The sequence below is a fragment of the Lagopus muta genome, chromosome 18 (genome assembly GCF_023343835.1).
Source record: "Lagopus muta isolate bLagMut1 chromosome 18, bLagMut1 primary, whole genome shotgun sequence".
Lineage (NCBI taxonomy): Eukaryota > Metazoa > Chordata > Aves > Galliformes > Phasianidae > Lagopus > Lagopus muta.
The window spans coordinates 2305781-2332042 of record NC_064450.1 but is presented as its reverse complement, the minus strand read 5'-3'; the positions used below and the strand labels follow the sequence as shown (position 1 = coordinate 2332042).

General features: G+C 51.3%; 2 protein-coding genes across 2 annotated transcripts; both read right to left on the bottom strand.

The window, feature by feature from the left end:
* Positions 1–232: 232 nt before the first annotated feature.
* PMP22 (peripheral myelin protein 22) lies at positions 233–14446 on the bottom strand. Its single transcript, XM_048965165.1, has 5 exons — positions 14339–14446; positions 13509–13609; positions 12464–12560; positions 5010–5150; positions 233–1762 (listed from the first exon to the last, which is right to left on the bottom strand). Exons 2-5 carry the CDS (start codon positions 13584–13586, stop codon positions 1596–1598), a joined length of 483 nt encoding a protein of 160 aa, XP_048821122.1. The 5' UTR covers positions 13587–13609; positions 14339–14446; the 3' UTR covers positions 233–1595.
* A 5781-nt stretch (positions 14447–20227) lies between these two features.
* Positions 20228–26043, bottom strand: TEKT3 (tektin 3). The gene is made up of 7 exons (XM_048965157.1): positions 25465–26043; positions 24872–24955; positions 23606–23676; positions 23033–23176; positions 21710–21932; positions 21400–21554; positions 20228–20444 (listed from the first exon to the last, which is right to left on the bottom strand). The coding sequence occupies exons 1-7, from the start codon at positions 26041–26043 to the stop codon at positions 20228–20230; spliced, it is 1473 nt and encodes a 490-aa protein (XP_048821114.1).
* Positions 26044–26262: the final 219 nt, after the last annotated feature.

Genomic DNA, 26262 nt, shown 5'->3' with positions numbered 1-26262 from the left:
CACCCATGCCAACGAATCGTCACTCCCCCAGCACAGCACGTCTGCCTGCCAGGCAGCCCAGCGAGCTCACAGCCCATCTCAGCAGGAGGATTGAGCCCAAAATCTGCTGCATGGCATCACAGAGCCCATTGGTGGGACAGCTGTAGAAGCAGAGCACAGCTTGACTGTAACCTGCAAAAATGTCAAAAACAGAAGCAACGGAGTTATTCTGACTTTTATTTCATTGCTTCTTAGTCCACACACAGTCGGTATAAAATCAGAAAAGCAAAGCAAAAAAAAAAAAAAAAAAGAAAGAAAGAAAGAAAAGAAAAACCCAAATGAAACAAAAACGACGACAGCAACGCAGTGTCTGGAGTCCTCAGGAGGCAGCCTGGGGTCTGCACAGGTGCCCGTTCATTGCCAGACACGTCTGACACACAGACAGAGGACAGACATCGCGCTCTGGCATTGGGCCAGCGGGGCTCCAGCCAGAGCTGCTTCTGTTCCTCTTGATCATGGGGGGAAAAGGAACCTTGGTTATAAATGCTTTATTAAAAACAATAGTAAGTCATCTAAGTACAAAAGCAGTTGTAAGCTCATTTATATTACACAGAATTATTTCTCACTTCTAGCTTTGTTGTTTACCTCAAGATTGTTAGCTGAATTTCCAGTGAATAAGGTTAAATTGCTAGCAATATAAGGAATGGTAAATAGATAGCACCATTTCATATATCTGGCATTTGATTTCATAGATATACTGGGTCTGCTTCCTGCTCATCAGTGCTCTACCTCCACACAAAGATCATGTGCATTTCATGATGGGAGTACCCAAGCTTGGGCTGCACCCAGCACACACGGGGAGGGAGCACAGCCCCTGCTTGATTGCATTCAACCTAAGTGATTTAAAAGCCCAAAATCTCAGTGGGTGTGGTGGCAAGGCAGTGGGACTTGGGCAGTAAGTCATTTAGGCACTTTTGGCAATCCCTTGCTTCAAAACCCTTCGAACCTTTTGGAAGTGCCTCCGCCAACCCTGGCACCCCAGCTGCCAAATCACAGCAGGCAGGAGGAGCAGGGACCAAACCTCCAGCTGACAGCAGCAGGCGAAACTCCAGTGGAGAAGCACTGCTTTGTGCCAGTGTAAGAGCAGCCAGAGCTGCGGGTCCCAGGGCTCGACTGAGGCTGGGATGGAGAAGGACAGATCAGATCAAAGAGGGTTCTGCATGAGAGAGAAATCACCGCGCTCTTGTTACACTGTTAGGAGTAATAATTCCTTAGGCACTTTCTTTAGGCTTTAAAACATAGCGTATGGTCAACAAAAGCGAACAATACTATGTACATATATGTAAAAAGTGTTATAAATAGGTTTTTTAAACCATAGATACTATATACATCTTCAATTAACAAGTAACCCTTTGAGTGTTTCCTTTTGGGGTCGGTTGGGTTTGGTTTGGTTTTTGGTGGGAGGGTTTAATTCCTTTTTTTTTGTTTTTTTTGTTTTTTGGGTTTTTTTTGTTTTTTTTTTTGGTTAATTTTCTTTTCCGTTTTCTCGTCTATTTTCCCCCGCCTCCATCTCCTCCATGCATGTCAGCAGTGCCCTGGCTGCACTTCCTGCAGCATCACTCCCGTTTCCGTAGGATGACATAAATGATGCCACTGGCGAGGGCCAGGGGGAAGGCCAGCCATGCCAGGATATAGGCGAAGCCATAGGAGATGTTTTCCGAGGCTTCGTGCCAGTCCGTGTGCCTCACTGTGAAGATGGCTGCACCACTCATCACGCAGAGCCCTGCGAGGAAGCACACAGGGAATGGGGTGAGTAGCAGCTCCCAGATGGGAACCCACAGCTGGACACGCTGGAGAGGATGACACCAAACACCAGCATGGAAAACGGCTTTTTGTGCTGCGTGCTTGCAAACTGGGATGTGGAAGGTGGTAAGGCTGTGGTCCCTGGCTGCAGGTGAGTGGGGATATCATTGCCAGGCTCTGAGCAGCAAGGCAGCAGCCCCTGGAGCAAGCAAGGTATGAGTATCCCCAGGGTTAACCCACCCCTTGGGCTGCTGCTCCAGACCAACCTGGACACCCTGAGTGTCCCATTGAAAACCCTAACTGTAGCCTAAGCCATCCAACCAGAGCTGCTGCAGACACAAGCCATGTTATCATTTTGGGTTAACATGCTATGCAAGTGCAAGTCCCTGCCATGGCTCTGCACAAGCAGAACATGCTCCTCTCCTCCCCCCCCTGCAGACCCTACTCTGCAACACAGAATTTGCCCCTGCCTCCCATACCCTCAGCTGGCCACAGGCCATCAGCCTCAGTGGGCAGTGTTTTAGCTTTGTTGCAAAAACAACTCATCAGCACTGAGGACTGCCCAGTGCCGACACAAAGCCACCACTATTTCTCCCCAAAAACAAGCTCTTTCAGTCCATCCCAGCAGTTCTATTATACAGTCACTGGGCTGTTGTCAGCACCACATCCCCTGCACAGATCTCAGGACCACCTACATCGAACCACAGTGATATTTGAGCAGTAATTCCACTTGACACTGCTCCTTTGTTCTGGGAAAGTGCAGAAGTGGGAATACGTTTCATTAACGCGCCACTGGGGCACTTTCCATTCTCTGAGCACGAGAGCAAACTCCCACTGCCCAGCCCATGCAAAGAGAACATAACAATTGTCTGCAAATGCTGGTGGGACTGAGAGCAGGCATGCAGCCACGCCGGTCACCTACAGACTGCAGAACATACAGTGGCAATTGTCTGCTGGAGGAATTCAGCAAAATTGGAGGTGATGGCTGCATTTGCATATCTGCAGCATCTGCATTGAGTTTGGCCTGGCGCATATGCTGAGGAAGTGAAGGCCAGCTGCAGTCAGCTGTTGCATTGATGGATGGCAAATGCAGCACCACTTTGGAGCCTGACTTTAAGAATACGCTCCAGTCTTGCCTTGACACACCAGGAGGGCAAACAATCTCTGAAACTTGTTCTGCAGGGCAGTGCTGGCTGCCCAAGTGATGCTGGGGCTGGGGAGAGGGATGGAGAAGCTGGGCCAAGCCCTGGATTTCCACTGTTGTAAGTTGCTGTAGAGGAGTACACCATGATGGATCCACTAGACAGAAGCAGCAAGAGTGGGAGAGCTGTCCAGGTGCCTCTTATGGCTGAAATCCCAGCAGGGAAAGCCCAGCCAGAGTTCTCATGGACCTAAGCAGTGTGAACAAAGTGCTGGGGATGCATCCTGCTCTGCCCAACACACACAGCTGACCTTGTGCATCTTTTCTTGCCCCTATCTACCCAGCTCTGCTCAGTTGGAGCAGCCACCAATCCTTGCCCTCTGCTCCTGCTCTTAGGGCACTGCTGGCTTGGCTTTGCCACCTGAGAGCACCCAGCAGTCCCACCCTCATCACCCACTGGTTGAAACCAAGCAGTGCTGCTAGCCAGATGCTTGGCTTTGCCAAGCTGCAATCCCCAGGAAGGAGGCTGCAGCCTCCTGGAAGGCTCCAGAAGCGGCTTTCTCATCCCTTCCCAGGCATAGGAAGTCCTCTGTGTTTTTCCAGCAAACTGTGAGAAGACCACACCAAGCTCAGCTCCTTGACCAGCTCTGTCTGCTCCACCTCCTGCAAGGTGAGCACAGCCTACAGACCTCAAATTCAGCATCACAGCAAGAATGGACACCAGTTCCCACCTCCGTGTGGTTCATCTAACCCTCTGCTTACTGCTCTCCAGTCCATGGGAAATCTGTGTGGAGATCAACTCTAACTTTTCCTGACCTGTGCACTGGACTGGAGAAAGATTTGACCCAAGGAAGGAGGCAGCAGATCTGCATCCTGATGCTGCTTCCCTTAGGACACCAAGCAGAGCACAGACAGGAGGGTAAGCTCCCAATTTCGCCTCTGCCAATGAGGATGCATCAGCAGTCACTTAGGAGAGAGCAGACTTCTGCTCCCAGTTCGGCTAGACAAGTTCCCAGGCAGATAATTGCTTTATTAATGCCCATTTCCTCTCCTCGTCTCCATGGCTGTAATGTATTTCATCACGTCTATCTTCCCAGAGATGAACTGATATGAACTCATTTTTTGCTTTATGGCCAAGCAGAAATTCTTATAATAGAATTCATGTTGTGTTTGCTAAAAGAGGCTAACTCTAAGCTGTTCCTGAATTGCAGTGGCCAGTCCCTTGGAGGATGCTCCATCTGAAGTTCAGTGGGTGAGTTTTTCCCCGATTCAGTAGCAGAACACACATACAGTGGTTTCCAGATGCACCTCTAAAGCTCTCCTAGACAGCGAGTCTCCTCACCAGACAGCTGGGTGTTAGGCTCATACCTTAGCCAGAACCTCCTTGAGCAATTTACTTTTTCTAGCCTGAACACTTGAAAATCCTCTTCACTGGTTTCATACGTGGAAACACAAACAGAGCCGGTGCTTTTGCAGCATCTATATTTGGAGAATTGCAACGTAGTACACGAAGTGTGGCTCCTTTCCAGCACTGACTTCTGAAGAGTTAAAAATAGCAGCTGACAGTTCAAAGGCAGCTGGCTCACCCTGCGTGCTCGAGCAGCTCCTCGCCGAGGGGGAAATCACCAGCCCCTTATGGCAAGTTTATAAATAAGCCTTGGGTCCTCTTTGGCCAAAACAGGATCGTCACTACATCCCCAAACACCAACAGCTGCAGTAAATTTGCAATTTGCCCAGCCCAGCGAAGGTGGAAGCCAACACTGGCACTGGCAGTGCTCATCCCAAGCCATGGAACCCCGAGTGCACATCTCTTGCCCCCCCAGCATCTCCCCAGCTGGAGCAGCAGCCATCCAGGAAGCACAGCCAGAAATTTGGGTGCACAATGTGCCCTGGCAGCTGGACACCAGTGTAGAGGTAGAAGAGCTCTATGGATCCACATTATGCATAGCCTCTTCCCATCAAGGAGCCAGCTTGACTGCCCACCTGCTTCTGTACTCAAGAAAGTGCTCGCTTTCCCTCTCCTCTGCTTGAAATCCCATCCCCAGTGCATCTCCACACCCAGACCCATTGATCAGCTCCCACTTACCAGCGAGGATTTGGAAGATCCCAGTAAGGTAAAACCGTCCACCTTTAGTGAGTGTGAAGAGCTGACAGAAGAACAGGAAGAGGGACAAGACGCTGAAGATGACGGAGAGGATCATCATTGCTTGGACAGACTGCAACCATTCTGGGGGAAAAACAGAGACATCAGTGTCAGCAAGTCCCAAGCACAGCATCATTCCTGTGTCACGGTCCTGCCACCCCACGTGGCTCCTTGGTTCCAGTGATGCTTCAGCATGGCCACACTCAGTGTGAAGTTGCCTGGGGATTTTGGACAACATCTGCTTGGATCAGCATGCTGGAAAAAGAAATGATGGGGCCACACTCTTGCTGAAATGCACTTATGATAGAAGTGTGTTTCAGCTGTACTAGGAACACCAAAGCCACGTGCAGCAATGTGGGAGACAGCGAGCCAGCCACGCTCAGAAGCAGAGTAAACAGAGCGAGTGCAAACCTCCCTGCCCTTGTGTGGCAAACCTGCTGGAAGGAGCCAGCAGCAGCTGCCAAGTGCAGCTCTGTCCCAGAGCCGACCAGTTGAACCAGCCCCTGTGTGAGTCACTGCCCAGCTATTTCCAGGCCTCGTGGGTGTGTAACTCCAGTGTAAAATATATATATATATAAATAAACAAGCAAAATGCTTCTCTACCCCATGAACTGCCACAGTCAGACAGAAAGAGGCGGTGCTGTTCACTGCCCAGATGCTGACATATATCACTGCCTTTCTTTACAAACGTTGAGCTCATAATGGATATCTGTAGCGTACCTGCACATCTTGAGTGGTCTTTAATGATATTACACCAATTCATTCAGCAGGAAAATCAGACCCATGCTCCTGCCACAGTTTGACTCCCACCCGCTACACTGCCCAGGCTGCACTCTGCCAGGAACAGCGAACTTCAGCAAAGAGCATTTCTGTAAAAAAGATGGCTGGAACATGGCAAGACTTCCAAAAACAGCTACACTTTGGCTTAGCAACCTTCAGCATTCAGTGCAGCAAATGAGGCAGTGTACACAGCAGAGGTGAGCACGCTCTCCCCCCATGTCCCCACCGGCAGCACTGGGAGCTGAATTTGCACCAGGGAGTGCAGTGCAGACTCGTGCCAGGATGGCGATGACGACGCACGCCTGAGCCCTTCCAGCAGGCTCCACCAGAGAATAGCAAATCCATGCCCGCAGGGAACATCCTGTGCAATTTAGTAATGTCTGTCTTGTTTGACTTCAGCCCATAAATCCTACCCCTTGTCTCTCCGTTTGGCCTCCTGCTGTTCGTACAATAGAACAAATGCAGTTCCTGCTCACGAAAGCAGACAGAAACCACCCAGCACAGCCCCTGCTCATGGCAGACAGCCTTTCTCCTTCCCTCCTTGCCATACTCCCCATGCCAAATTACTCTGTAGCATCAATGTGCCTTGCTGAAGAGCTGCTGCATTCCACTTGTTTCAGTGCTGCTGGGTTTACCTCCACATGCAGCAGCTGCTGCAATTCGTTAGGACAGAACTATCAATTCTATCACTTCAGGAGATGCCTGTGCACTTTTCACATGAACGTGCACACCAAACATCCTGTATATTTTATCCATCTTATGCTGGCTTGGCAGGAAAGCCCCTGCCTCATGCTTCCATGGGCACCAGAGGGGATGCTCACATCCAGTCCTAACTCACTGCTCAGATTGGGCAGCCAGCTGCTGACTGCCATCCTATTGCCATGATCCAGATGAATGGCTCCCACACAGGTTCTTCTGTCGTTTCAAGGGCCACGGGACCAGGCTAGCAGAGGAGCCCTGTCTGCTTGGAGGTGGATGTCCAACTGCAGGTTATTTTAGGCAGAGGCTGTCTAGACAGAAAGCTGAGCTGCCCTTTTAATTACATCCGCCTCCCCAGGCCTCATTTTTGGTTCTGAATGCAAATGATTTTATGGGCTTTGCAAAACCCCTTTGTCAAAGAGAGCCATGCCAGGATGCTCAGTTCATTACTCAGAGCTGCAGGTGCAAGCAGCAAGTCCAAGCCTACAGACGTCAGCAGTATTAGCACAGCTAATTGCCTTTAATTCCTTAGAAAGCACTGCTATAACTGCAGCTAGCAGTGCTGCCTCCTCACCCTCAAATACTTTCAACTCCTTCGCTATTAGCACTGTGCCCCACCTGGTGGACTGAATCGGGGCAGGTTCCCCCGGAGGTCTGGGTGCCACAGGCTGCACAAGGGGCTGTCAGCACTGGGCACTGCCAGGCTGCTATTTGTGGTTTCCCCAGGCACCACCCGCTTGTTCCTTGTTCCATTTTTCTCCTGTGTCTGTTCAGCTGCTTGTTTATATCTTTGCTCTTCAGGAGGAGGAAGAAAAGGGAGCAGAGTGGAAAGGACAGATAATGCCCTGCCCAGAGCTTCCTGAGAGCGCATCACGGGCAGCCCTACAGCCCTTCAGACAGTCAGGAATTACACAAGAAGCTTTTAAAAAGGAAAGTCTAAAATTTCCCTAAGCTCTGCAAACCCCCATGTGCTCACACCGCCACTGACAGCCTAACAGCAGGGAAAAGACTTCACCCTGAGATGCTGAAGAATGCATTTATCTATCCTGAAGGGAAAGATGAAAGAAAGAAAGGAAAGAAAGAAAGAAAGGATAGGAAGAAAGAAAGGAAGAGAGAAAGGAAGAGAGAAAGGAAGAGAGAAAGGGAGAGAGAAAGGGAGAGAGAAAGGGAGAGAGAAAGGGAGAGAGAAAGGGAGAGAGAGAGAAAGGGAGAAAGGGAGAAAGGGAGAAAGAGAGAAAGAAAGAGAGACAAAGAGACAAAGAGAGAGAGAGAGAAAGAGAGAAAGAGAGAAAGAAAGAGAAAGAGAGAAAGAAAGAGAAGAAAGAAAGAGAGAAAGAAAGAGAGAAAGAGAGAAAGAGAGAAAGAGAGAAAGAGAGAAAGAGAGAAAGAGAGAGAGAAAGAGAAAGAGAGAAAGAGAGAGAGAAAGAGAGAAAGAGAGAGAGAAAGAGAGAAAGAGAGAAAGAGAGAAAGAGAGAAAGAGAGAAAGAAAGAGAGAAAGAGAGAAAGAGAGAGAGAAAGAGAGAAAGAAGAGAGAAAGAGAGAAAGAGAGAGAGAAAGAGAGAAAGAGAGAAAGAGAGAAAGAGAGAAGAGGAGAGAGAGAGAGAGAGAAAGAGAGAGAGAGAGGAGAGAGAGAAGAGAGAAAGAGAGAAAGAGAGAAAGAGAGAAGAAGAGAGAAGAGAGAGAAGAGAGAAAGAGAGAAAGAGAGAAAGAAGAAAGAAAGAAAGAAAGAAAGAAAGAAAGAAAGAAAGAAAGAAAGAAAGAAAGAAAGAAAGAAAGAAAGAAAGAAAGAAAGAAAGAAACAAAGAAAGAAGAAAGAAAGAAAGAAAGAAAGAAAGAAAGAAAGAGGAGTAGAAATTGCAGTTGAAACCCCCAGCAGAACAGCAGCTCGCCCACACCCCATCTCAGCAAATCCCCACGCTCCTTGAAGGAAGGTTTCATACCCAATGAAGGTGCAGGATTGATGGGATGAGACAGGATGGGATGGACAGAAAGGTGCCCCTGGCTGAAAGCAGAAGGTTGTAAAGGATGGGTGTTGGCCAGAGTTGACTGTCAGAGACATGCAGTCCTCTTGGGACCCGTCCAAGGAGAAAGAATAAAGTGCACATGGAAGAGTATTAATCTGAGCAACCAGCTCATGCACTTGATGCAAGGCATGGCTAAATTTAGTGCTGTGCATTAAAACATCTGTGTGCTGAGACCTGCAGCTTGTCTTGCCTCTTACAAGCTGTACATGTGTCACACCCTTGAAATGCAGCCACTTCTGGGGAAGGAAACAACCACTAAGGAGGTCACTGTAGAGTATAATAGCTCCAAAACTAAAATGAATAATCACATGTACGAGGCAAACCTGCTCCTTCAGTGCTGGGAGCTGACGATCAGCAGGGTCAGGAACGACATGAATATCCATCAGCACGAAGATGCCAGCTGGGGCTGGCAGCAAAAACTGTGCTGTCCAAAGCAGACCCTCAGGTTTCCAGGTGTGATCAAGACCGTGAACAGACCCCACAACCTTGGCTAGGAGGAGGACAGGATACATCACAAATGATGAGGTTTGCAATGGTTTTGAGCTCCAAGGAATGGCAGCTCCCTTGGCTCCAGTCCCACCAGCACAAAGCCGAACCTCCCCAGCCATGCTGCAAGCTGCACCAGCTAGGAGAAGCAGGGTATGCACCCAACAGCCACTTCTTTCCTGTCCTCATGTGTCTGCTTCCTAGAAAGAACTGTGGTGTGATGGATTGAGGTATTCCTGGAAATTGTCCTCAAAAACAGGGACTTTATAGCTCTCCCAAGGTATTTGCAAGGGGTGCAGATGAGCAAGTGGGAATCACTGAGGCTGCAGGAAGAACTCAGCACTGCAATTGCCTCCCAACTCCTTCCAGTCCTCTTCTGCCATTCCTTCAGAAGGAGATGAAACACCCAAAGCACTCCATTCTCCTCTTGGCCTCTTTTCCTCTTGTTCACCCTTCCTTTTGGCTTAAAGCTCCATCCAAGAAGTCTCCAAGGCTCTATAGCTCTCCAGAACTGTCCATTTCAAACAGGCATTGTCTCTTTGGCACCGTATCTCCATTGCTTAGCCCCAGGAACGACCACAGCCATCCTGTCAGGCCATTGAAGCTCACATCCTGGAGGCAAAACCCAGTGCTGCCAAGGCAGCAGCAATCTGCTGGCACCATTGCATCCACCTTCCATCAGGTGCTTGACATCCACGCCCCTTGGGGTGACTCTGACCTTCTCCCAGCTTGTGCTTCAGAGCAAGTGGAGGTGGTAAACGTGTCATTTTGAGACCTCCAGAGGGTTTGTGTGCTGCTGAGTTGAAGTCCATGCCCCTGGTGTAAACAGGGATGGGCAAACCCATTGAGCAATGTGGACATCCAGAGGTCTCAAGTCCCAAAGCTGTTGGGTTAAGGGCCATCCAGCCATGCTGCAGTGGGCTCTGGTTTCACAGCCCTGGTTTCCTCCCACAGTGCCATCTTTCTTTTGCTCCTCTTCTAGGGAAGGCCAACTGACCTCATGCAGCTGAGAGCAGGGAAATCAGCACTGCTCCCCAGCCCCTCTGTACCGGATTTGCTTTGTGAGGCAACAACAGAAGCCTGGTTTTAAGCAGAGGAAATCCCTTTCATATCATAGGCAACACATTTATGGCAGAAATCAATACATTGCTGAAAGAAAAGAGCTTCCCATTGATGGGAGCATCTCTGCTCTGGGTGACTCACACATGCTTTGCTTGCAGCTGTCACATCAGCAGATGCAGGAGTGCACCACAGGCTCTCCATCACCACGTGGATTGGCAGGCTGCTCCTCTGCCAATGTTTGGGGTTTTCTTTTCCCATTGAAAAAGCCCCAAACCACCAGCCTGCATTTGACAAAGCCACAGTGCAGCAACACGAGAAACTGGGAGGAGGCAACAGGAAAATCATCCCATGATGTTACAGAAGGATGTCCCTGCTGGTCCCCATCGCTTCCCTGCATGTGACATTCCCAAAAGCAGAGAAAGAGCAGTAGAGAACAGTAAAACAATTTCACCCACGTTAAAAAAAAAAACCTTCAGATATAGGGAGAAAAGGCCACTTTGGGGAGGAAAAGGGGGGGAAGGGAAGAATACTGCTGGTGCAAATTGGGGGTGGGATCTGTTAAATAGCACTTGAGCAGCTCGCTCCCGTGCCGCATTGGGATGAAGCAACCGGGGGCTGGAGCGCAGCACAATTCTGGGATTCAGAGCTGAATTCCTGAGATAAGTCTTTTCCAGGAATGCCTGACAGTGCAAACGAAGCAAAGATTGCAACATTTTTTCCATAGTTCTTGGCCTCTTGGAAAGAAAAAAAAAAAAAGTCATTATCTAACAAAATGGACGCAGCGTGCGGGCGGTGGTGGAGCGGAGCAGTGGGCAGCAGCCCCCACCCACATTCCCACCTCCTTATTCCCATCAGGATATGCACAGAGGAGGAATTTGGGAGGTGGGGGCTCAGCGCAGTGACCCTCCCCAAACAGCCCCGTCTGTGTTGAACGCGCCGGCCCAGCCCCGCCTCATCAAACCTATTCCAGCTCTATGCTCAGACCGCTCCTTCCCCAGAAAACAGCAGAAGAAATACCGCACAGCAGCGGCCACTCTGCTGGCCGCAGGAAAAACAGCTGCGTTCACACACGGAGCGATCGCTGCCAAAGCCCCGAGCGATGGCTCCTCGCTCCTTTGGCACGCAGCGTTAACCGTTGAGCGCCGTCCTTGGCACCGGCACAGGCACCAATTCTTGGGGCTTTCTGCAGCCTGCAAGGCGCACAGCCTGCGCTTTGAGAGGCTGAGACGAGAGAGGTCTGTGGCAGCTGCTATAGGGTAGTTTATATTTTTGAAAGTAAGCAGATTCCTCGTAAAGAGAGCGCGAGGAGCGCAGTGTAACCAAGAGCTGGGGCGGAGAGCTGTAAATGAAGGCCTGAGCACGGTGCAGCTCCGTGCAAAGAGCAGCTCACAGCGGCACCTCGTCAACCAAACCCCAACTGCTCCAACCCGTTTGGCCCATCTTGCCTACAGGCTCTTTAATGATAAGAGCTTTAATGATAAGAGATCACTGGCAAGGACCCAGAAGGTCCCTGAGGGGCACGCAACACAGCCTCCCCCACCCAGGATATTTAGAGGTGGGGGACCCCATCCCAGCCCCATTTTGCAGAAACCCCTCTCACCACTGCCATCTCCCAACACACGTGATCCCACAAACACCCGGAGCAAGCAGTGGAGGTAGCTAGAGCAGAATATCTGGGGAGGTCTTTATGAACCGGGGTACAAATCTCCACCTTTTCCAAGCAGAAATTCAGCAGTTTTTGAGCAAGTGTGCCCAGCAGTGAAGCAGCCAAGTGCTGGGGAAGGCTGGGGCTCCATTGGGAGCCAGCAGGATCCAGTGGGATTGCTCCCAGCCTGGGCCTGGCTCCAGCTTTCCTTGCTGGCCCTGATACCAGCAGGCGTCAGCAGAGCCCCGCGGTGCGTTCCTCCCTCCCAGAGCATCAGCCCCCACCCCTGGGTACCAGCAGGCTGCAGGTGGGGGTGAACCATAAGCCCCCAAAGCCGCAGCCATCTCCCCTCACTGCCAAACTCTTTTGTATGCCCACACCAGGACCACGGTGCATTGGTTGGCTCCTGCACCAGAGCACCCTTTGGGCAGTGGCAGTGTGACTGCGCTCCCAGCGACACCAGTACGGTCCACGGATTGCTGCAATGGTTTCACTGAAGAATCTATTCCCAAGGAAAGTGAAACCAGGCTAACTGAAAACAAACACCACTGACACCAGCCCTGTCTCCTGTGAAAACTAAAGCACGGACTGATCTGTATCCCTGCACACAGGATGTGCCCACAAACCGCCTGCAAAGGCCAATCCCCCTCAATTTTGAGCCTGGGGGCAGTGACAACAGCAACAGCCGGGGAGGCACTCACCATTCGGGGATGATGTCAGGCACTGGAAGATGGCACCGGTCCCAGAGGTGCAGTTCTGCCACAGGTCCGCTGTCTGCCCGCCGTTCACGAGCCATTGCTGCAATGAGATGCAGCCCCGTGAGCAGGAGCCGTGTGCACCCCTTGTCCCAGCCCAACCACGGGCTTTTCTTTAGAAAAAGGTTTGCAGAGCAAATACTCATATTTGATTTTTGCTGCTTTGGCCTCAACGGCAGAAAAACAAAACAAAACAAAACAAAAAACCCAAAAACAAAAACAGAAGCTCTTTATTCCCTTTAAACACGGGCCAGGTCCCATGGGGGACGCACGCTCCCCTCCCCGCTGCGTCCCGCTGCCTGGCCGGGCAATTTGAATGTTGCCACGTGATTCCTAATGACTCGGAAGGTTTTTGTAAGTTCTTCCACTGCTGCTACTACCAAAAAAGAATTTTAAAAGGAAAGGAAAGAACGTCGTGAAGCAAATTTGCAGCTCCGCAAAACTGCTGTGTTCTAAACCAGAGTCAAAACTCTTTTTAACCTGACTGGGCTCCGTGCTGAGAAAAATGCTTGGAGACCCATGCAGCACCCAGCTCTCATTATTCTAGTGTTTGCTACGCTCATAGCTGGACATCCTGAGTAGGAGATGCTGTCCCTATGCCATGGCCCTAACAGAGCACATGTGGAGAGCAAAACTGGTGGTGTTGAGGCTATAGTACCCGAGCAGTCCCACTCTGCTCCGTTTTGCTCTGACTGGCTGTACTGGTCCCACAGGCTGCGCCCGTTAGCAGCACGGTTTCGCCCACATGGATGCGGTTTGGGTGATGTGAGCTCAAACACAGCGTGGATGCACTGAGCACCCCTGGCCGCACCCAGCTTCCACCCATGGGACAACAAGAAGAAGAGTTTTCAGTGCAACATACTCAAAATCCCACTGATAGCAAGGCAGTCATCAGGAAATAAACTTTTCCTGCAAAAAGCTGGGCTGGAAAAGGAACCGCAAATAAAACGAACAGCTTCCGTCCTTCCCGATGCCTCGGTGCCGTACTTACGCTGACGACAGTGGAGACGAAGAGGAGCACCAGCACGGTGACGTGGAGCACGATGATCCCCAGCAGCAAGAGCAGCATCCTGGCGGTGGTCTCGGGTACAACTAGACGAGGAGAGGGAGATGCTGCCGAGCATGCGGACGTCTGTGTGTGTGTATGTGTGTGTGTGTGTGTGCGGATCGCAGCCCTGAGGGCAGCAGGAGGCGCTCCGCAGGCGGCAGAGCCCGCCCGTCCCGCCGGGAGCCCCGGCCCGGGGCGGGGATGCTGGGGCACAGCTTTGGGGCTTCTCCCGAGCCCTGCGGCGGGGCGGGCACCCGAGATCCGGTGCTTCGGGGTCCTCCGGCCCTCTTCCTCTCGAGGAGTGTTCCTCGACTTCACCTCCCACAAAAACTCCCGGGGCTCCTACGAGTGCTCTCACCCGGGGCATCCATCGGCCCCCTCCCTTGAGGAGTGCCGGGAGGCTCCCCCAGCCCCCCTCCGCCGGGGGGGCTCCGATTGCTTTGCCGCAGAAGGGTGGGGGTGCTTCCCCGCTCCATCTCCCCTCCGAGCTCCCCGGGAGGGCTCTCTCCTTGCCCCTCTCCACCGGGTGGAGAGGTCCCAGCCCACCTCCACATGAGACCACCGGGCAGCCCCCACCGGCTCCGCTCCTCCGGGGAAGCACTCCCTCGCCCATCTCCCCCGCGGATCCCCGGGGCGGGGACGCGTCCATCTCCCAACAGATCTGCCTCGGACCCTTTCCCTCGGAACTGGTCTGCCCCGAATCATCTACCCCGGGTACCCTCAGTGCCCCGAGGTCCCCCCGTGTCCCCGTCCCGGGTCGTGGCCATACTCACGTCGCGGAGCCGGGAGCGGCGGAGCGGAGCGGGCAGCGCGCAGCGGAGCGGGCGCAGCGCTGTCAAGTTTCCCCTTTAACCGGGGCCACCGCCCAGCTTGCGTCTGCGGGACAGGGAGGGTCCTGCGGCCGCTCCTCCTATAAGTGCGACGGCAGCTCCCGGCAGTCGGCCGGTGTCCCGTTCTCACTGCTCCCACTCCGCCCCTGCGCGCAGACCCGGGACCCGCACACAGCCACGGCTTCAGCCGGCATCCCGCAGCGCTCCGCTAAGGGAGGGGCTGGAGATGCGGCGCTCGGAGTGGGGCTCTGCTGTGTGCCCTCACCGCAGTGGGAGCACAGGGATGCGCGGGACAGGACTTGGGGAATGTTGGAAGCTGGCTGTGCCGGAGTCGAGGGGAATTCCATCTCTGGTTGGTACAGCGGGGATGTGTTTGGCAAAGGGACACCTTTGTGACTTGCTGTGTTTTGATGGCCGTTGATTCTGGCTGTCTGGCAGGGAGCCTTGGCCCCTGGAAGCCTCCTCCTGGGAAGCTGGTTACAGGAGAGTGTAAGACCTCAGAGAGGAAGGGGTGCTTCACTCAGGTGCTGCAGATCTCCACAGACCCAGAGGGAGCACCACCACCAGCCTCCCCATCACCTCTCCCCTCTGCACACATCAGCTCCAGACTGGTCCTGCCTCGTTGCAGAGGCAGATGAGTTTGACATCCAGCTGCCAAAACTGTAAATCTTGGGAGAAAGAGGGAGAGAAGCGTGCTTGGCTCCTTCCTGCTGGCAAGCAGGCGTGTTCCCTGCAGCACAGGCTTGGCTGTGCTGTGTGTGAGGGGTCCCAACACATGCATCAGTCAGAGGGAGTTTGGAGCACTCTGGGGAGGTGCACAGGGGAGATGGGTCAGTGGCCCCAGGCTTCACACCGTGCTCCAGCCCCTGCTTTGCCACCACCTGCACAATGCCACCGAGCCGTGCTCCAGCAGTACCAGCTCACAGCTGTGCAGAGAGAGTTTAGTCTGAGATCTCCACTCCTGTGTGCCTGCAGCTTTCTGAGCATGTGAGAAATAGCTGAAACTCAGCTCTGGCTGGACCAGGCTCTGAGCACCTGCTGGACTGTGCTGGTGTCCCTGCTCATTGCAGGGAGTTGGACTAGGTGGCCTTTAGTGGTCCCTTCCAACTCAACAATTCTATGGATCAATGAAAGGAGCCACTTGAGAGAAATGAAGCCTGTTTTGGCTGTGAGTTGCAGATTAGAATCCGTGGAGGGAGCCCAAAGAGAAGTGCCCATTGATCCAGTGCCCCCTCATGCTCTTGGAAAGGTGCATGGTCCAAATGGATTGGGGCTCTGCGAAGCCATCACGAAAGATCAGAACATTTGCTATGGGATCATTTAAAAGTGCTAGGATGCTTCAGCTTCTAGAGTACGGTAATAAGATGTTGGGAAGGAAATTGTTTGCCATATAACATTAGGAGGCTCAGATGCAAGCAAGGGGCTGTGAGGCTGGGCACGGTGCAAGCCTCAGCGGGCTGCATCCATGGCATCACCAGGACCACACAACACAGGATCTGCCATCTGCCCAGCAAATATGTACACCTCATTCACTGCCTCAACCAGGTGGATGGGAATCTTTTCCAGCGACACAAAAAGGGCAGACTTTCTCTGGATGTCTTCTCTTGGGTGGAGGTCTCCAATCCCAGGACTTTGCTCCATCATCACAATTTCAGGGAGTGGCTTCCTGCTCCCTGCCCTTCTGATTAAGACCACGAGCAATGGAGGATTCGAAAGGCAAAGGGGAAAGGGCAGAAATCTGCACTGCCCTCAGCAAGCCCTGGGATGAGGAAAGGCATCCTGCTATCAAGCAACTAGATGAATAAGGAGAGCAGTAGGCACAGATGCACACTGACAGGCACACACAGGCAAGGAGAGTGCCAAGAAATGGTGGTTTTTACTTTTTCTAACAAAGCCATTTCAAGCAAGAAAAAATGTGAGGGAAGACAGGCATTTACATTTAGCAATCTTCTAAAACAGGAGATATAATACATCCTGGAGACGTTTTCTTACTCTTCCTGATGTTTGTTTTCCACCAAACCAAGAGGAATTTGTAAAATATTTCAGTCCTGCCAACTCTGCATTCGTGCCCCAAAACCAATTTTGTCCAACTCTTTTATTCAGCTCCAAGCCAGTTGTCATCACTGATAGAGGCACTGGAGAAATTCCCATTGGCCTCAACGAAACCCAAATTCACTCACTGACTCCAAAAGCAAGAAACACATCCGTGCTCCCCAGCTGGGACGTGCCTGTGTGCCAGAACATACTCAGACACTTTTAGAAGTCGTGATACGTGCTTGTCTGTTGCATGCTGACAACATGCAAAAGGAGCTAGCCCCCTTGAGCTCCTCTTGAGCCTGCAGAGGATATCACTGAATGGTTTGTGCTGGAAGGGACTCAAAGATCACGTAGTTCCAATAGAGGTCTGAACCAAGCCACCTTTTTGCCGAGGTTATTGAGCTTGACTCCTGTCCCCAGCAGTGCTGGGACTGCTGATCCCTTTTCCCAGGCTGTCCATTGCATTGACTGCCAATGCCTTGAGTGATGCTCCCTGCCCTGCAGTTCCCTGCTGGGACTGGCAGATGCCGAGAGGCTGCACGAGCCCAAGGAATGGCTGGAACGAGATCACATGAAACAAGTCCATTGGGGGCTATTGGATTCAAGGACAGCACTGGCAGCTCAGGAAGTCCTTGACACACGGGTGGCTGGAAGCTGGGAAAGTGGACTGGGAAAGTATTATGGGATGCTTCTGTGCTTCTGTCTGAGCAGTTTCTGTTGGATCTGCCAGAGGCTGAATCTGGGCTTTTGGACTTTGGTCTGAGCCAGCACAGCCATTCCTGTGCTCCTACACTTCCCAAATCTTTAAAAGTTTAGCTCAAATTTTCTTTCTTTTTCTTTCCACACAATAGGGATGAGCTGTTTTATCATAATGCTGAGGCTGTTTTGGGAATTCTTTCCCTAGAGCATTTCTTCATTTGTTGTGCAATATACTACTAACCACTTTTGGCAAGCTTTCCTCTCACCCTAATTCATCTCAGGCCATTCACTTAGTCTCATTTTCCTAGGCAGCAGAAGCACCCAAGCCTCCTTTCTGAGGATATTGACAGCCTTGGCCATTCCTGGGTCTGGGAAGGGCACGAAACTTGGCTTGCATGGAGCAAGGCTCCCTCGGTTTTGTTCCTTTATTTCCTTTGCTCCAGACAGTAGACAATTAGTTTACAAACCCATCTCTGTGGGGTTTATCAGGATGATAGGAGAGAGGGTGGGAATATGTCTGTGGGATGCAAAGGAATTTCTACAAATCAAATTCTTCAGCAACTTGGCTGATAAAAGCAAGCAATAAAAGGGTAATAAGCAGCAATAAAAGCAGGCGTGTCGCCCTGCAGATTGAAGGCATTTGCAGAAAGGAAGCATCCAATCAATGCAGAAAAGCAGCAGAGGCAGACAGGAAGGGCAGCGTTATCTAAATGTGAATTGTGGAAGCAAATCATTTGATTTTACAAATGTAAAGGCACTGAGACTTTGGATGCAGGAGGGCAGGGCAGTGATTTAACGCACTTGATGTGCACCAACTGGAGAGACTGCAGCCCCAAAAGCAACTGCTCACAAGGAGGAAAATCCATCCGTGTGTACACAGAGAATGCACAAGAATGTGACTCCATTGGAATTTCACCCCAAAAAATTCACCCTACAGACCCATTCGACAGGAGTTTTGGGGCAGAACTGGCTCCTGGCATGGGATGTGCACAGAACATGCTGGCCCTGTGCTGTGAGATGGAGCCATCTGGGAGATGTGAGATGAGAAAAAGTGTCCTCAGCTCCCAAAGGCCTCCTTGCTGAACCAGGAGATTCATGGCTGTGATTCCTGAGGCAGGAGAATGGACTTGAACTGATTTTCCTTTGGGCTTTTTGGTCCCTAATGGGCTGAACTTAGCTCTGCTTAAGTTATCCAAGAGGGATGCCAGTGACTTCCGAAATTTCAGAATAATGGCAGGCGTCTATAGGCACCATCCAGCAGAAGGACCCATGGTAAGTTAGGCAGGAAAAGACAACCTGAAAACAACTGCTCATTATCAACTTTCCAACAGATCTTAAAACAACTCCAGAATGCAAAGGTATCGTTTAGTTCTACTGGGTCCTTCATCATGATTATAGAATCATAGAGTCATTAGGGTTGGAAAGATCATTAAGATCACCCAGCTGAACCATCAGCCCTTGCCTGTGACTTCTCTAGACTACATTCCTCAACGCTACACCTTCATGTTTCTTACACACCTCCAGGGATGGTGACTCCCCCACCTCTGTAGGCAGCCTGTGCCAATTCCTCACCAGTGTCGTTGTGTAGTTACATCATATCAGGTACATCATATAACGGTTGGATTTTTGCCTTGAAAATCACTTGTAAGAGTAGGACAAAAAGTGCCAAGGAGCATCCCCGCTTCATCACCTCTGAGTCCACCTGAGCCAAATAACCAAACTGCCATGCAGAAAGCAGCACCACCTCTGAACACAAACACTCAGGTCACCTGCAAAGGGCTGAGCACATACAGACACAGCAGGTGCCCACAGACCCCAGCGATGGGCTTTGAAGCTCTCGGGTCATGGCTAGGGCAGTGAGGCAGCCCAGCACGAGCACCACCTCTGGTCTTGATTTGTGGCCACTGTTTTATTTCTACTACTTACAATAAAGCCCCAAAGCCGACAGTGCTGTGTGAGCACTGTGCCAAGGGACTTCCCTGGGGTGCTTGTGCTCCAGCGAGGCTGGAAGAAAATCCTTTCCCCTGGCCAAGCTGCCAAACGTGCCGATGAAGAAACTCTTGGCCGGCAAACTTGCTGCTGATGTTGTTTGATGATCACTCAGCACTTGGGGGAGATGTGGTTTGTTTCCTGTCCGGCTGACACCAGCTGTGCACAAACCAAAATCCTCTCTCCTGTCTGCCCAGGATGCGTTTCCTTACGGACACAGACAGCATCAGGGCTGGGACTGGAGAGAAACCTTTATTTCTACCTGATCACCTGAGTTTTTTTTGAAGGAGATGAAGAGCTGAGACCCAATGGTTTTTATGGAGTCAAAGGTGCCACGTGCAGAACTTGGAATCTTGGTGAGCCTATCAACAATCCAAAAGCAAAATCTTAAATTAGGAACCAATTTGTACTCACCAAAATGAAAACTGACACATTTCCCTCAATTAGCTGGTCATAGCTAATCATAGAATCACAGAATGGCCTGGGTTGAAAAGGACCACAGTGCTCATCCAGTTCCAACCCCCTGCTGTGTGCAGGTCACCAACCAGCAGCCCAGGCTGCCCAGAGCCACATCCAGCCTGGCCTTGAATGCCTGCAGGGATGGGGCATCCACAGCCTCCTTGGGCAACCTGTTCCAGTGCCTCACCACCCTCTGGCTGAAAAACTTCCTTCTTTTAAAATCCCAGTGCTGATATTTTAGACAACAGTTAGATATTTCCAAAAACAAGAATAAATTATCATTAGAAAACAGCACAAAGCACAACTTTTTCTGTTTATGAAGAGAATATACTGCAGTGCTTCTCAGGATGGTTTGTGCTTCTGATGCACTGTTAAAAATACTTTATGGGTGTCAACACCTGATTGACAGCATCACTTCCCCCTGTGCTTTTCCACAAACAGACTCAGAAGGAGGAAGACCTGAGTTTGTTTCTCCAAAAATCCGAGAATGAAAGGAGGGGAGAAAAATAATCCAGCGGACCACATAAGACACAAAGCAAACGTTTAATTCCTACTCAGGACATTCATCGGGAAGATTTGTCATGGATTTTTGAGTCATCCTATGAAAGATGAGAACATCTCCTCGGATGTTCTGGGGCAGCTCCCAGCCTAGACGAAGCCCACCAGCCGTGCAGTGCAGGGGAAGGTCCTGCGCATCCCCATGCACTTCTCCTGATCGATGAAGAGAGAGTTGGCTTTGACAGCCAGGTCGTGCTCCAGGACAGCCTTGGCCCGCACCAGTGTCTGCAGCGTGTCCTCAGCATCCCTCAGCCGCTGCTGCAGGCTCTGGATGGTCTCATCAAGATCATGGACCTCATTGACGAGGCTGGGAAAACAGCAAGGAACCCCGTCAAGTACAGAAGCAGAAGGATTTCCCCCTTGGTCTGGTTTAATGAGCTCCCAGTTTCTGGCAGCTGTGAATGGAAGCTGAGGGTGGGAGCTCAGTCTCTCCTTGCTGCATTGGAGCAGCTTCTGGGGACACTCTAATCCTGGCTTCTCCTCCTGCGGGTGATACTAACAAGAGGAGAGTGAAGCTGACACCAAGACATTAGGAAGCAGCTGAGGTTTCCCATTTTCTGTTGAAAAAAGGCAAGACCTCTCCATATTCACAAACCTCCCATCCAACAAATTGGCCAGTTTTGGTTTGCTGTTCCATTCACGCCTACTACAGCAGCAAGGTCACCTCCAAGAGTCAGGGAGGCAGTTCCCTTATCTGGGACACATCCCCACTGCTGCCTCTCTGGAAGCTGCTGGTTTTGCCTTTCCTTCCTGCCAAAGCACTCGGTACCATGAGAAGGCTGACGGGTGGAGGAGGAGGCTTGGATGGAAGCCCTGGCCAAGGCTCTTCTGCTGATGAGGCAGATAAGGCCTTGAAGGAATGCCAAGGAGCAGCCCAGCCAACTGCCCCAGCCTGCCAGAGGTCTCCCCTGCTCGAGGGGTTTGTGTTTCCCCGTGTCCTCAGGGCGAGTGAAGACAGCCTATCCAGCTACCTGCTGCAAGGGTGCCCTTCTTCCCTCGAAGGGAAGGAGCTCTCAGGGTGATGCTATGGGAGATCAAAGGGTTCATCCTTCCACAATGGGCACATCCAGCCACTGGGAGAGTGTCAGGCATCATTGGGCTGTGGGTGCAGAGCTTTCCCAGCACGCCGCTGGGATGCATGCTCAGTGCTTTCCAACATACCGATGCACTCAAGGAAGGGCTATCTAGCAAAAAGGGCCACCATCAGTTTTGTCACCCAGTAGTGCTCTGAGTGCCCACGCAGTGGCTGCACTCCTGCTCACCGCAGCTGGGCACTGTCCCGGCACAGCTCCACGTTGGGTCTCCGCGTGCGTTCATCCAGCCTGGTCTGAGCCACTTTCAGTGGAGGCACTTTGTCCCTGATGGCTTTACGGATGCTTTCTATGCTGATCTCAATCTGGAAGATTTCCTGCAGTGTCTGCAATAGAAGCGAGTTCGTAAATTAAAAATTATATTCATCAATAACAGCGTCATGCCCTGTTTCTTCAGCCCTGGGCAAGCTCTTCAGGGAGGCTCTCTCTTTGCTGGGAGTCATCATTCAGTTTAGCACCAAAAGGGAAGGGCTGGGGTTACCTTGGCCAGGTGTGTCTGGATCTTGCTCTTGGCGTCGGCAGTCTCAGCGATGCGGTTGGTGAAGGCGACGTTGACGGCGTTGAACTGGTTCCACATCTCATTGGCAGTCACCACCAGCAGGTTCTCGATGTCCTCCCGCAGCTTGGCTGAGGCTGCCCGCTCACTCTGGGAGCGCAGGATGTTGTCATCCGTGAACTTGGCCCACGAGTCTGGCACTGAGATGCTGCCGTAGAGAAGACAGGCAGAGATAGCCACACACTGCCATGGATCTGACCAGGTTGGCTTAAACACAGCCTTCCTGGCATCCATGCTCTTTGACCACTTGAAAGCAAAACATCTGGACACCATTTATGCAGTACAACTTATCAGATGCTGACACATCCACGGCAACAATTGCAACAATTATGAAGGCTCACACAAACAATAGATTCCCACGGAAAAATCGAGATTCTAATCAGACCTCATATTTACGTGTTAACAGCATTCAAATGCAGAGTCATTCACAGCTCTATGACAACATGCAGACTGCAGCCAATGCATTTTGCTTGTAACTTATCCCAATTTCACACAAAAGCCAACATTACATAACACTGATTCCCTGTCTGTGCGCTTAGGATGGAGTTCACCCCATGCAGCGTCCAGAACAAGGTCAACAAAAGCCTCAAATACCACATAAGCTTCACGTAAAACATGCTGATCCTCTACACATTTTGCTCCCTCTGAATTTCAGCATCAATCCGTTGCCACTCATTTGCCTGTTGAAATGTCTGAGCTTCATTTTGAAGAATGATTCAAACACAAGAAAAACTGAATCACTCCATGCCCTCTATGAACCACATGGGTCTGTGTGTGGAGCAGATTTATTCCCCGTGCCCTTTGCTGCTTGCAGCATATCTCTGCTTTCGGTCATCGTCCATTTATTGCAGAGCCAAAGCCGAATTCCTGGCACCCAAGAGCAGCTGAACTCCATCCCAGCACCATGCTCTCTTCTTTTATCTTCAAGGCCATCCGGGCTTCCTGCCAGCAGTCTGCAGGCAGGGTGAGCCCCCAGACCTTACGTCAATGTGGAGCGCTCGGGCAAGCACTGACACATCTCCCAAAATATGCATGGACCTAATGGGCTGTGTCGAGGTGCTGAGCTGAACTGTCAGGCTAATCTCTGAACCCTGATATGACATTTAATTAGGCAGAACCCACTGTATTATGCTTTTGCCCCCTTCGTTGTCCCACTGAATGTGCTGCTTGGGGTGGGACGGATGTGCCATGCCATGGCCATCAGGATGGGGACAGGCAGTGCTGTGCCACCTCTCCCCAGGCACTCACGTGGCATCCACCCGCTCCACGCCGCGGTAGTAGCTGATGCCATCGGAGGTGTTCCGCAGGTGGTGGCACTTGCCGTCGATGCGGTGGGCTGTCTGCTTGTCAGCCAGGTCCCTTTCCACCTCGTGCTGGGCTGCTCTGTTGGACCTGCAGCACGGCACGGCAGCTGTCAGTGGGACTGTTGGGGAGGCATGCCTTCCCTGGGGATGCTCCCTGGGAGCCTAGGTGATTTTCATAGCTGCAGGGTAGGCAGAGGACAGAGGTCTGCTGTGAGTTCATGTTACAAAGTGACTCATGTTGGATATTAGGAAAAATTTAGTCTCTGGAAGAGTGGTGATGCATTGGCACAGGCTGCACAGGGAGATGGGGGGAGTCACTGTCCCTGGAGGTGTTCAAGAACTGTGGAGATGTAGGAGATGTAGCACTGAGGGTTGTGTTGATGGGCAGAGTGGGGGTAGGTTGGGGCTGGACTTGATGACTTTAGAAGGACTTGATGACCATAGAGATCTTTTCCAGCCCTAATGATTTTATGATTCTATGACTTCAGCCCTATGGTGTGGGCTGGAGGATCCTTACGCAAGCTGGGCTTTGGCTCTGTCCAGGTAGCGCTGCATCCTCTCCTGGCACGATCTGATCACATCCACCTCCTGGACAGGGACAAAGCGTGACTCCATCAGTACCTCACCCATTGGTCCCAATCACACGCATCCCCTTGGGCCTCCAATCTGAGTGCAGTGACCCAGAGCAGAGACAGGACAGTCTGTGCACAGACTTGCACGGAGTGACCAAGCATTTTTTCATCTTGACACCGATGCCAAGTGATGGTTAGTGCCACTGTATGGCAGCAAGGCCAGATCCTGACCTGCTCTGAGTGGTGACTTGGATGAACCACACACCTCCACCCCCAGTTAGGTCCTGACATTTTTGTTCCCTAAATATTTTCTTCCCCAGGAGAAATCCCATACAAACAGGGTAGGAAGACAGAGACTTTGCTTCAGAGTGAATTCCCAGCCATTCCTAAGAATGAGGCTGGAGGAAGACACGTATTGACCTCAGCACACCTCCACCACGTTTGTGCAGCCCTAATTACTGTAAGCAGTGATCAGTGCTTCCAAACCACTCATGTTTACACCTTCTCTCTCCCGTAACCATCTGAAAATCATGGCCTAAACTTATCCTCACAGCACTTGCAATCCAGGCTGCCATTATGAAGATACCAACTCTGAATTTTTTTCCTTAAAATCTCATGACCTTTAAGGCAATCTGCTTTTTTAGGGCCTGACTCATAAGAAAAAATCTTCTAATTGGGCTTCACAGTCCCAGGGGCTGCCACTTCCTTCCCAGCTTCACAAGGCCCTTGCAGTGATTGCATTTTGCTGTACCCTGGGTTAGAATCCTGTCTTCTGGGCCAGCTCTCATCTTGTTTGCTTTTTATTCATAATTGCAAGCAGTCTATGTAAAGGCAGGGAGGAGGGCACGTTTTTATGATTTCTATAAAATGCACTGCCTAAGTACACAGAGTGGCAGTCCAACTGCAGTCAAGCAAAGCAAAGCTGAGGGTAGATGTAATATCTTTTCTTAAACTGACTAATGGGTTGGGAAAAGCAAACAAGATGCTGGGCACACACTGCTGCTTGAAGGGGCCAAGGGCCCTGCTATATGCCACACAGGGTCTTCAGATAAAAGGGAAAATCTTGCCCCAAAATGTGGTTGTGCTGCTGATGGAAATGCCACCTCCTAGCCTGGGGTTTGAAGCATTTTGTGCCCAAGATCCGGATATGGGACAGGGCTGGAAAACCTGCTTCGGGCAGTTTAGGCAGAAGGAGCTTTAGCCAGACTCACTGTGAAGAGCTGTTTCTCCACGTTGTCATGGACTAGGTCAATGCCCATCCTCTTCTCCCGGTGAAGCAAGCACTCCTGAGCAACCTGTTGGGGACACAGCAAACTGCGTGAGTGGGGCTCCCTCGTGGGGTGGCCCCCACCTTAAGTCATATAAGAGAAGAGAAATTACAGGCGAGGACAGAGAAGAAAAATGTGTCCAATGCAGGGCTTGGCTGGCAATGAGTGGCCAAGCTGCAACGTCAGCAATGAATCCTATGAGGGAGCACACGTGGCCCTGCGTACCCACAGCTGGATATGGGGAGCTCTGTCGAGCTGAATGCCGACCTCACCCGATTCTCATAGCAAGACATGGGCTTTCCCATCCCAATGTGAGATTTTGGATGTACAGCTTATAAAAATATTTGGGTTAGCAAATAGTGTTCTGATGCGCTCAGCATGCGCTGATAGGAGCTGTAAGCAGATGGCGAGGGGCTTGTTTATTGCTGACTTAACTAATGGTCTCTTAGTAAAAGCTTTCTAGACGTTACAGAGCTCCAATGAAACTTAATGAGACGTTTGAATGGCTGCAGATGTTCCAGCAGCTCAGGGTTCACCTGCAGAGGGGCCTCTGTCTCTGCCAAGGCTCTTTCCAGTCGCTTCTTCATGTCTGTGAGTGCGTTGGTCTCCCCGATCATCTCATCCAGCTCATGGCAGAGCTCCGACTTCCAGAACTCAATGTCATTGACACGTTCTCCCAGATTCTTGGTGCTCTCCATTTGGGTTTTCTTCGTCTGCTGGTGCTTGTCCTGGATCAGGCGGGAGGTGTCGACCCTGAGGCTCTCCGAGTTGTGCCGTGAGGTCTCCGACTCCCTATAGTTGGTCAGGTTGGAGCGGTACCAGTCGTCCGGGGTGTAACGGGTGAAGAGGGACGTTCTGTTGGACACGAATGGGAGCATCTTGCTGGGAGTCAGCCCCTGAGAGCCGCTGGAGAAAGGAGCCAACATGGGGTGGTTGGTAGCCGTCCTGTAGTAGGAGCTGGGCAGCCAGGGCAGGCTGAGTGTCTGGGGCAGGGGATAATAGGGGAAACGGTTCTTGTAGCTGGAAGTCATGGTGCTGATGGCAGGCAGGAGGTTGGTGGGGGTCGATCGCACGTGGGCACGGGCCGCCGATAAGGATGAGCCAACGAGCTCCATGGGCACCACAATTCGGGTCCTGCACAGCAAGGAGGCAGAGGAAAAGAATCTCACTTCTTGCAGCAAGATGTGCAATTTGTAATACAAACAGCCACACACACAGCACCCACACACTGCCCACACAGGCTTCGACTTCTCCAAAGCAAATCCCTTCAGACAGCGTCCCAAGCATTTGTATATACTGGGATTTGGCTTTGTTGTTAATATTGAGTGTCAGGA

Excerpts from the sequence above, each read along its gene's own strand:
- PMP22 (XM_048965165.1), bottom strand. The coding sequence starts at position 13,586 with ATGCTGCTCTTGCTGCTGGGGATCATCGTGCTCCACGTCACCGTGCTG. Across the intron at positions 12,561-13,508 it reads TCGTCTCCACTGTCGTCAGC|CAATGGCTCGTGAACGGCGG; the intron begins GTAAGTACGGCA and ends ATCTCATTGCAG. Across the intron at positions 1,763-5,009 it reads GATCTTCCAAATCCTCGCTG|GGCTCTGCGTGATGAGTGGT; the intron begins GTAAGTGGGAGC and ends GCTTCCTCGCAG.
- TEKT3 (XM_048965157.1), bottom strand. The coding sequence starts at position 26,043 with ATGGAGCTCGTTGGCTCATCCTTATCGGCGGCCCGTGCCCACGTGCGA. Across the intron at positions 21,933-23,032 it reads GTGGAGCGGGTGGATGCCAC|CATCTCAGTGCCAGACTCGT; the intron begins GTGAGTGCCTGG and ends TCTCTACGGCAG. Across the intron at positions 20,445-21,399 it reads CGGGACAGTGCCCAGCTGCG|CCTCGTCAATGAGGTCCATG; the intron begins GTGAGCAGGAGT and ends CTGTTTTCCCAG.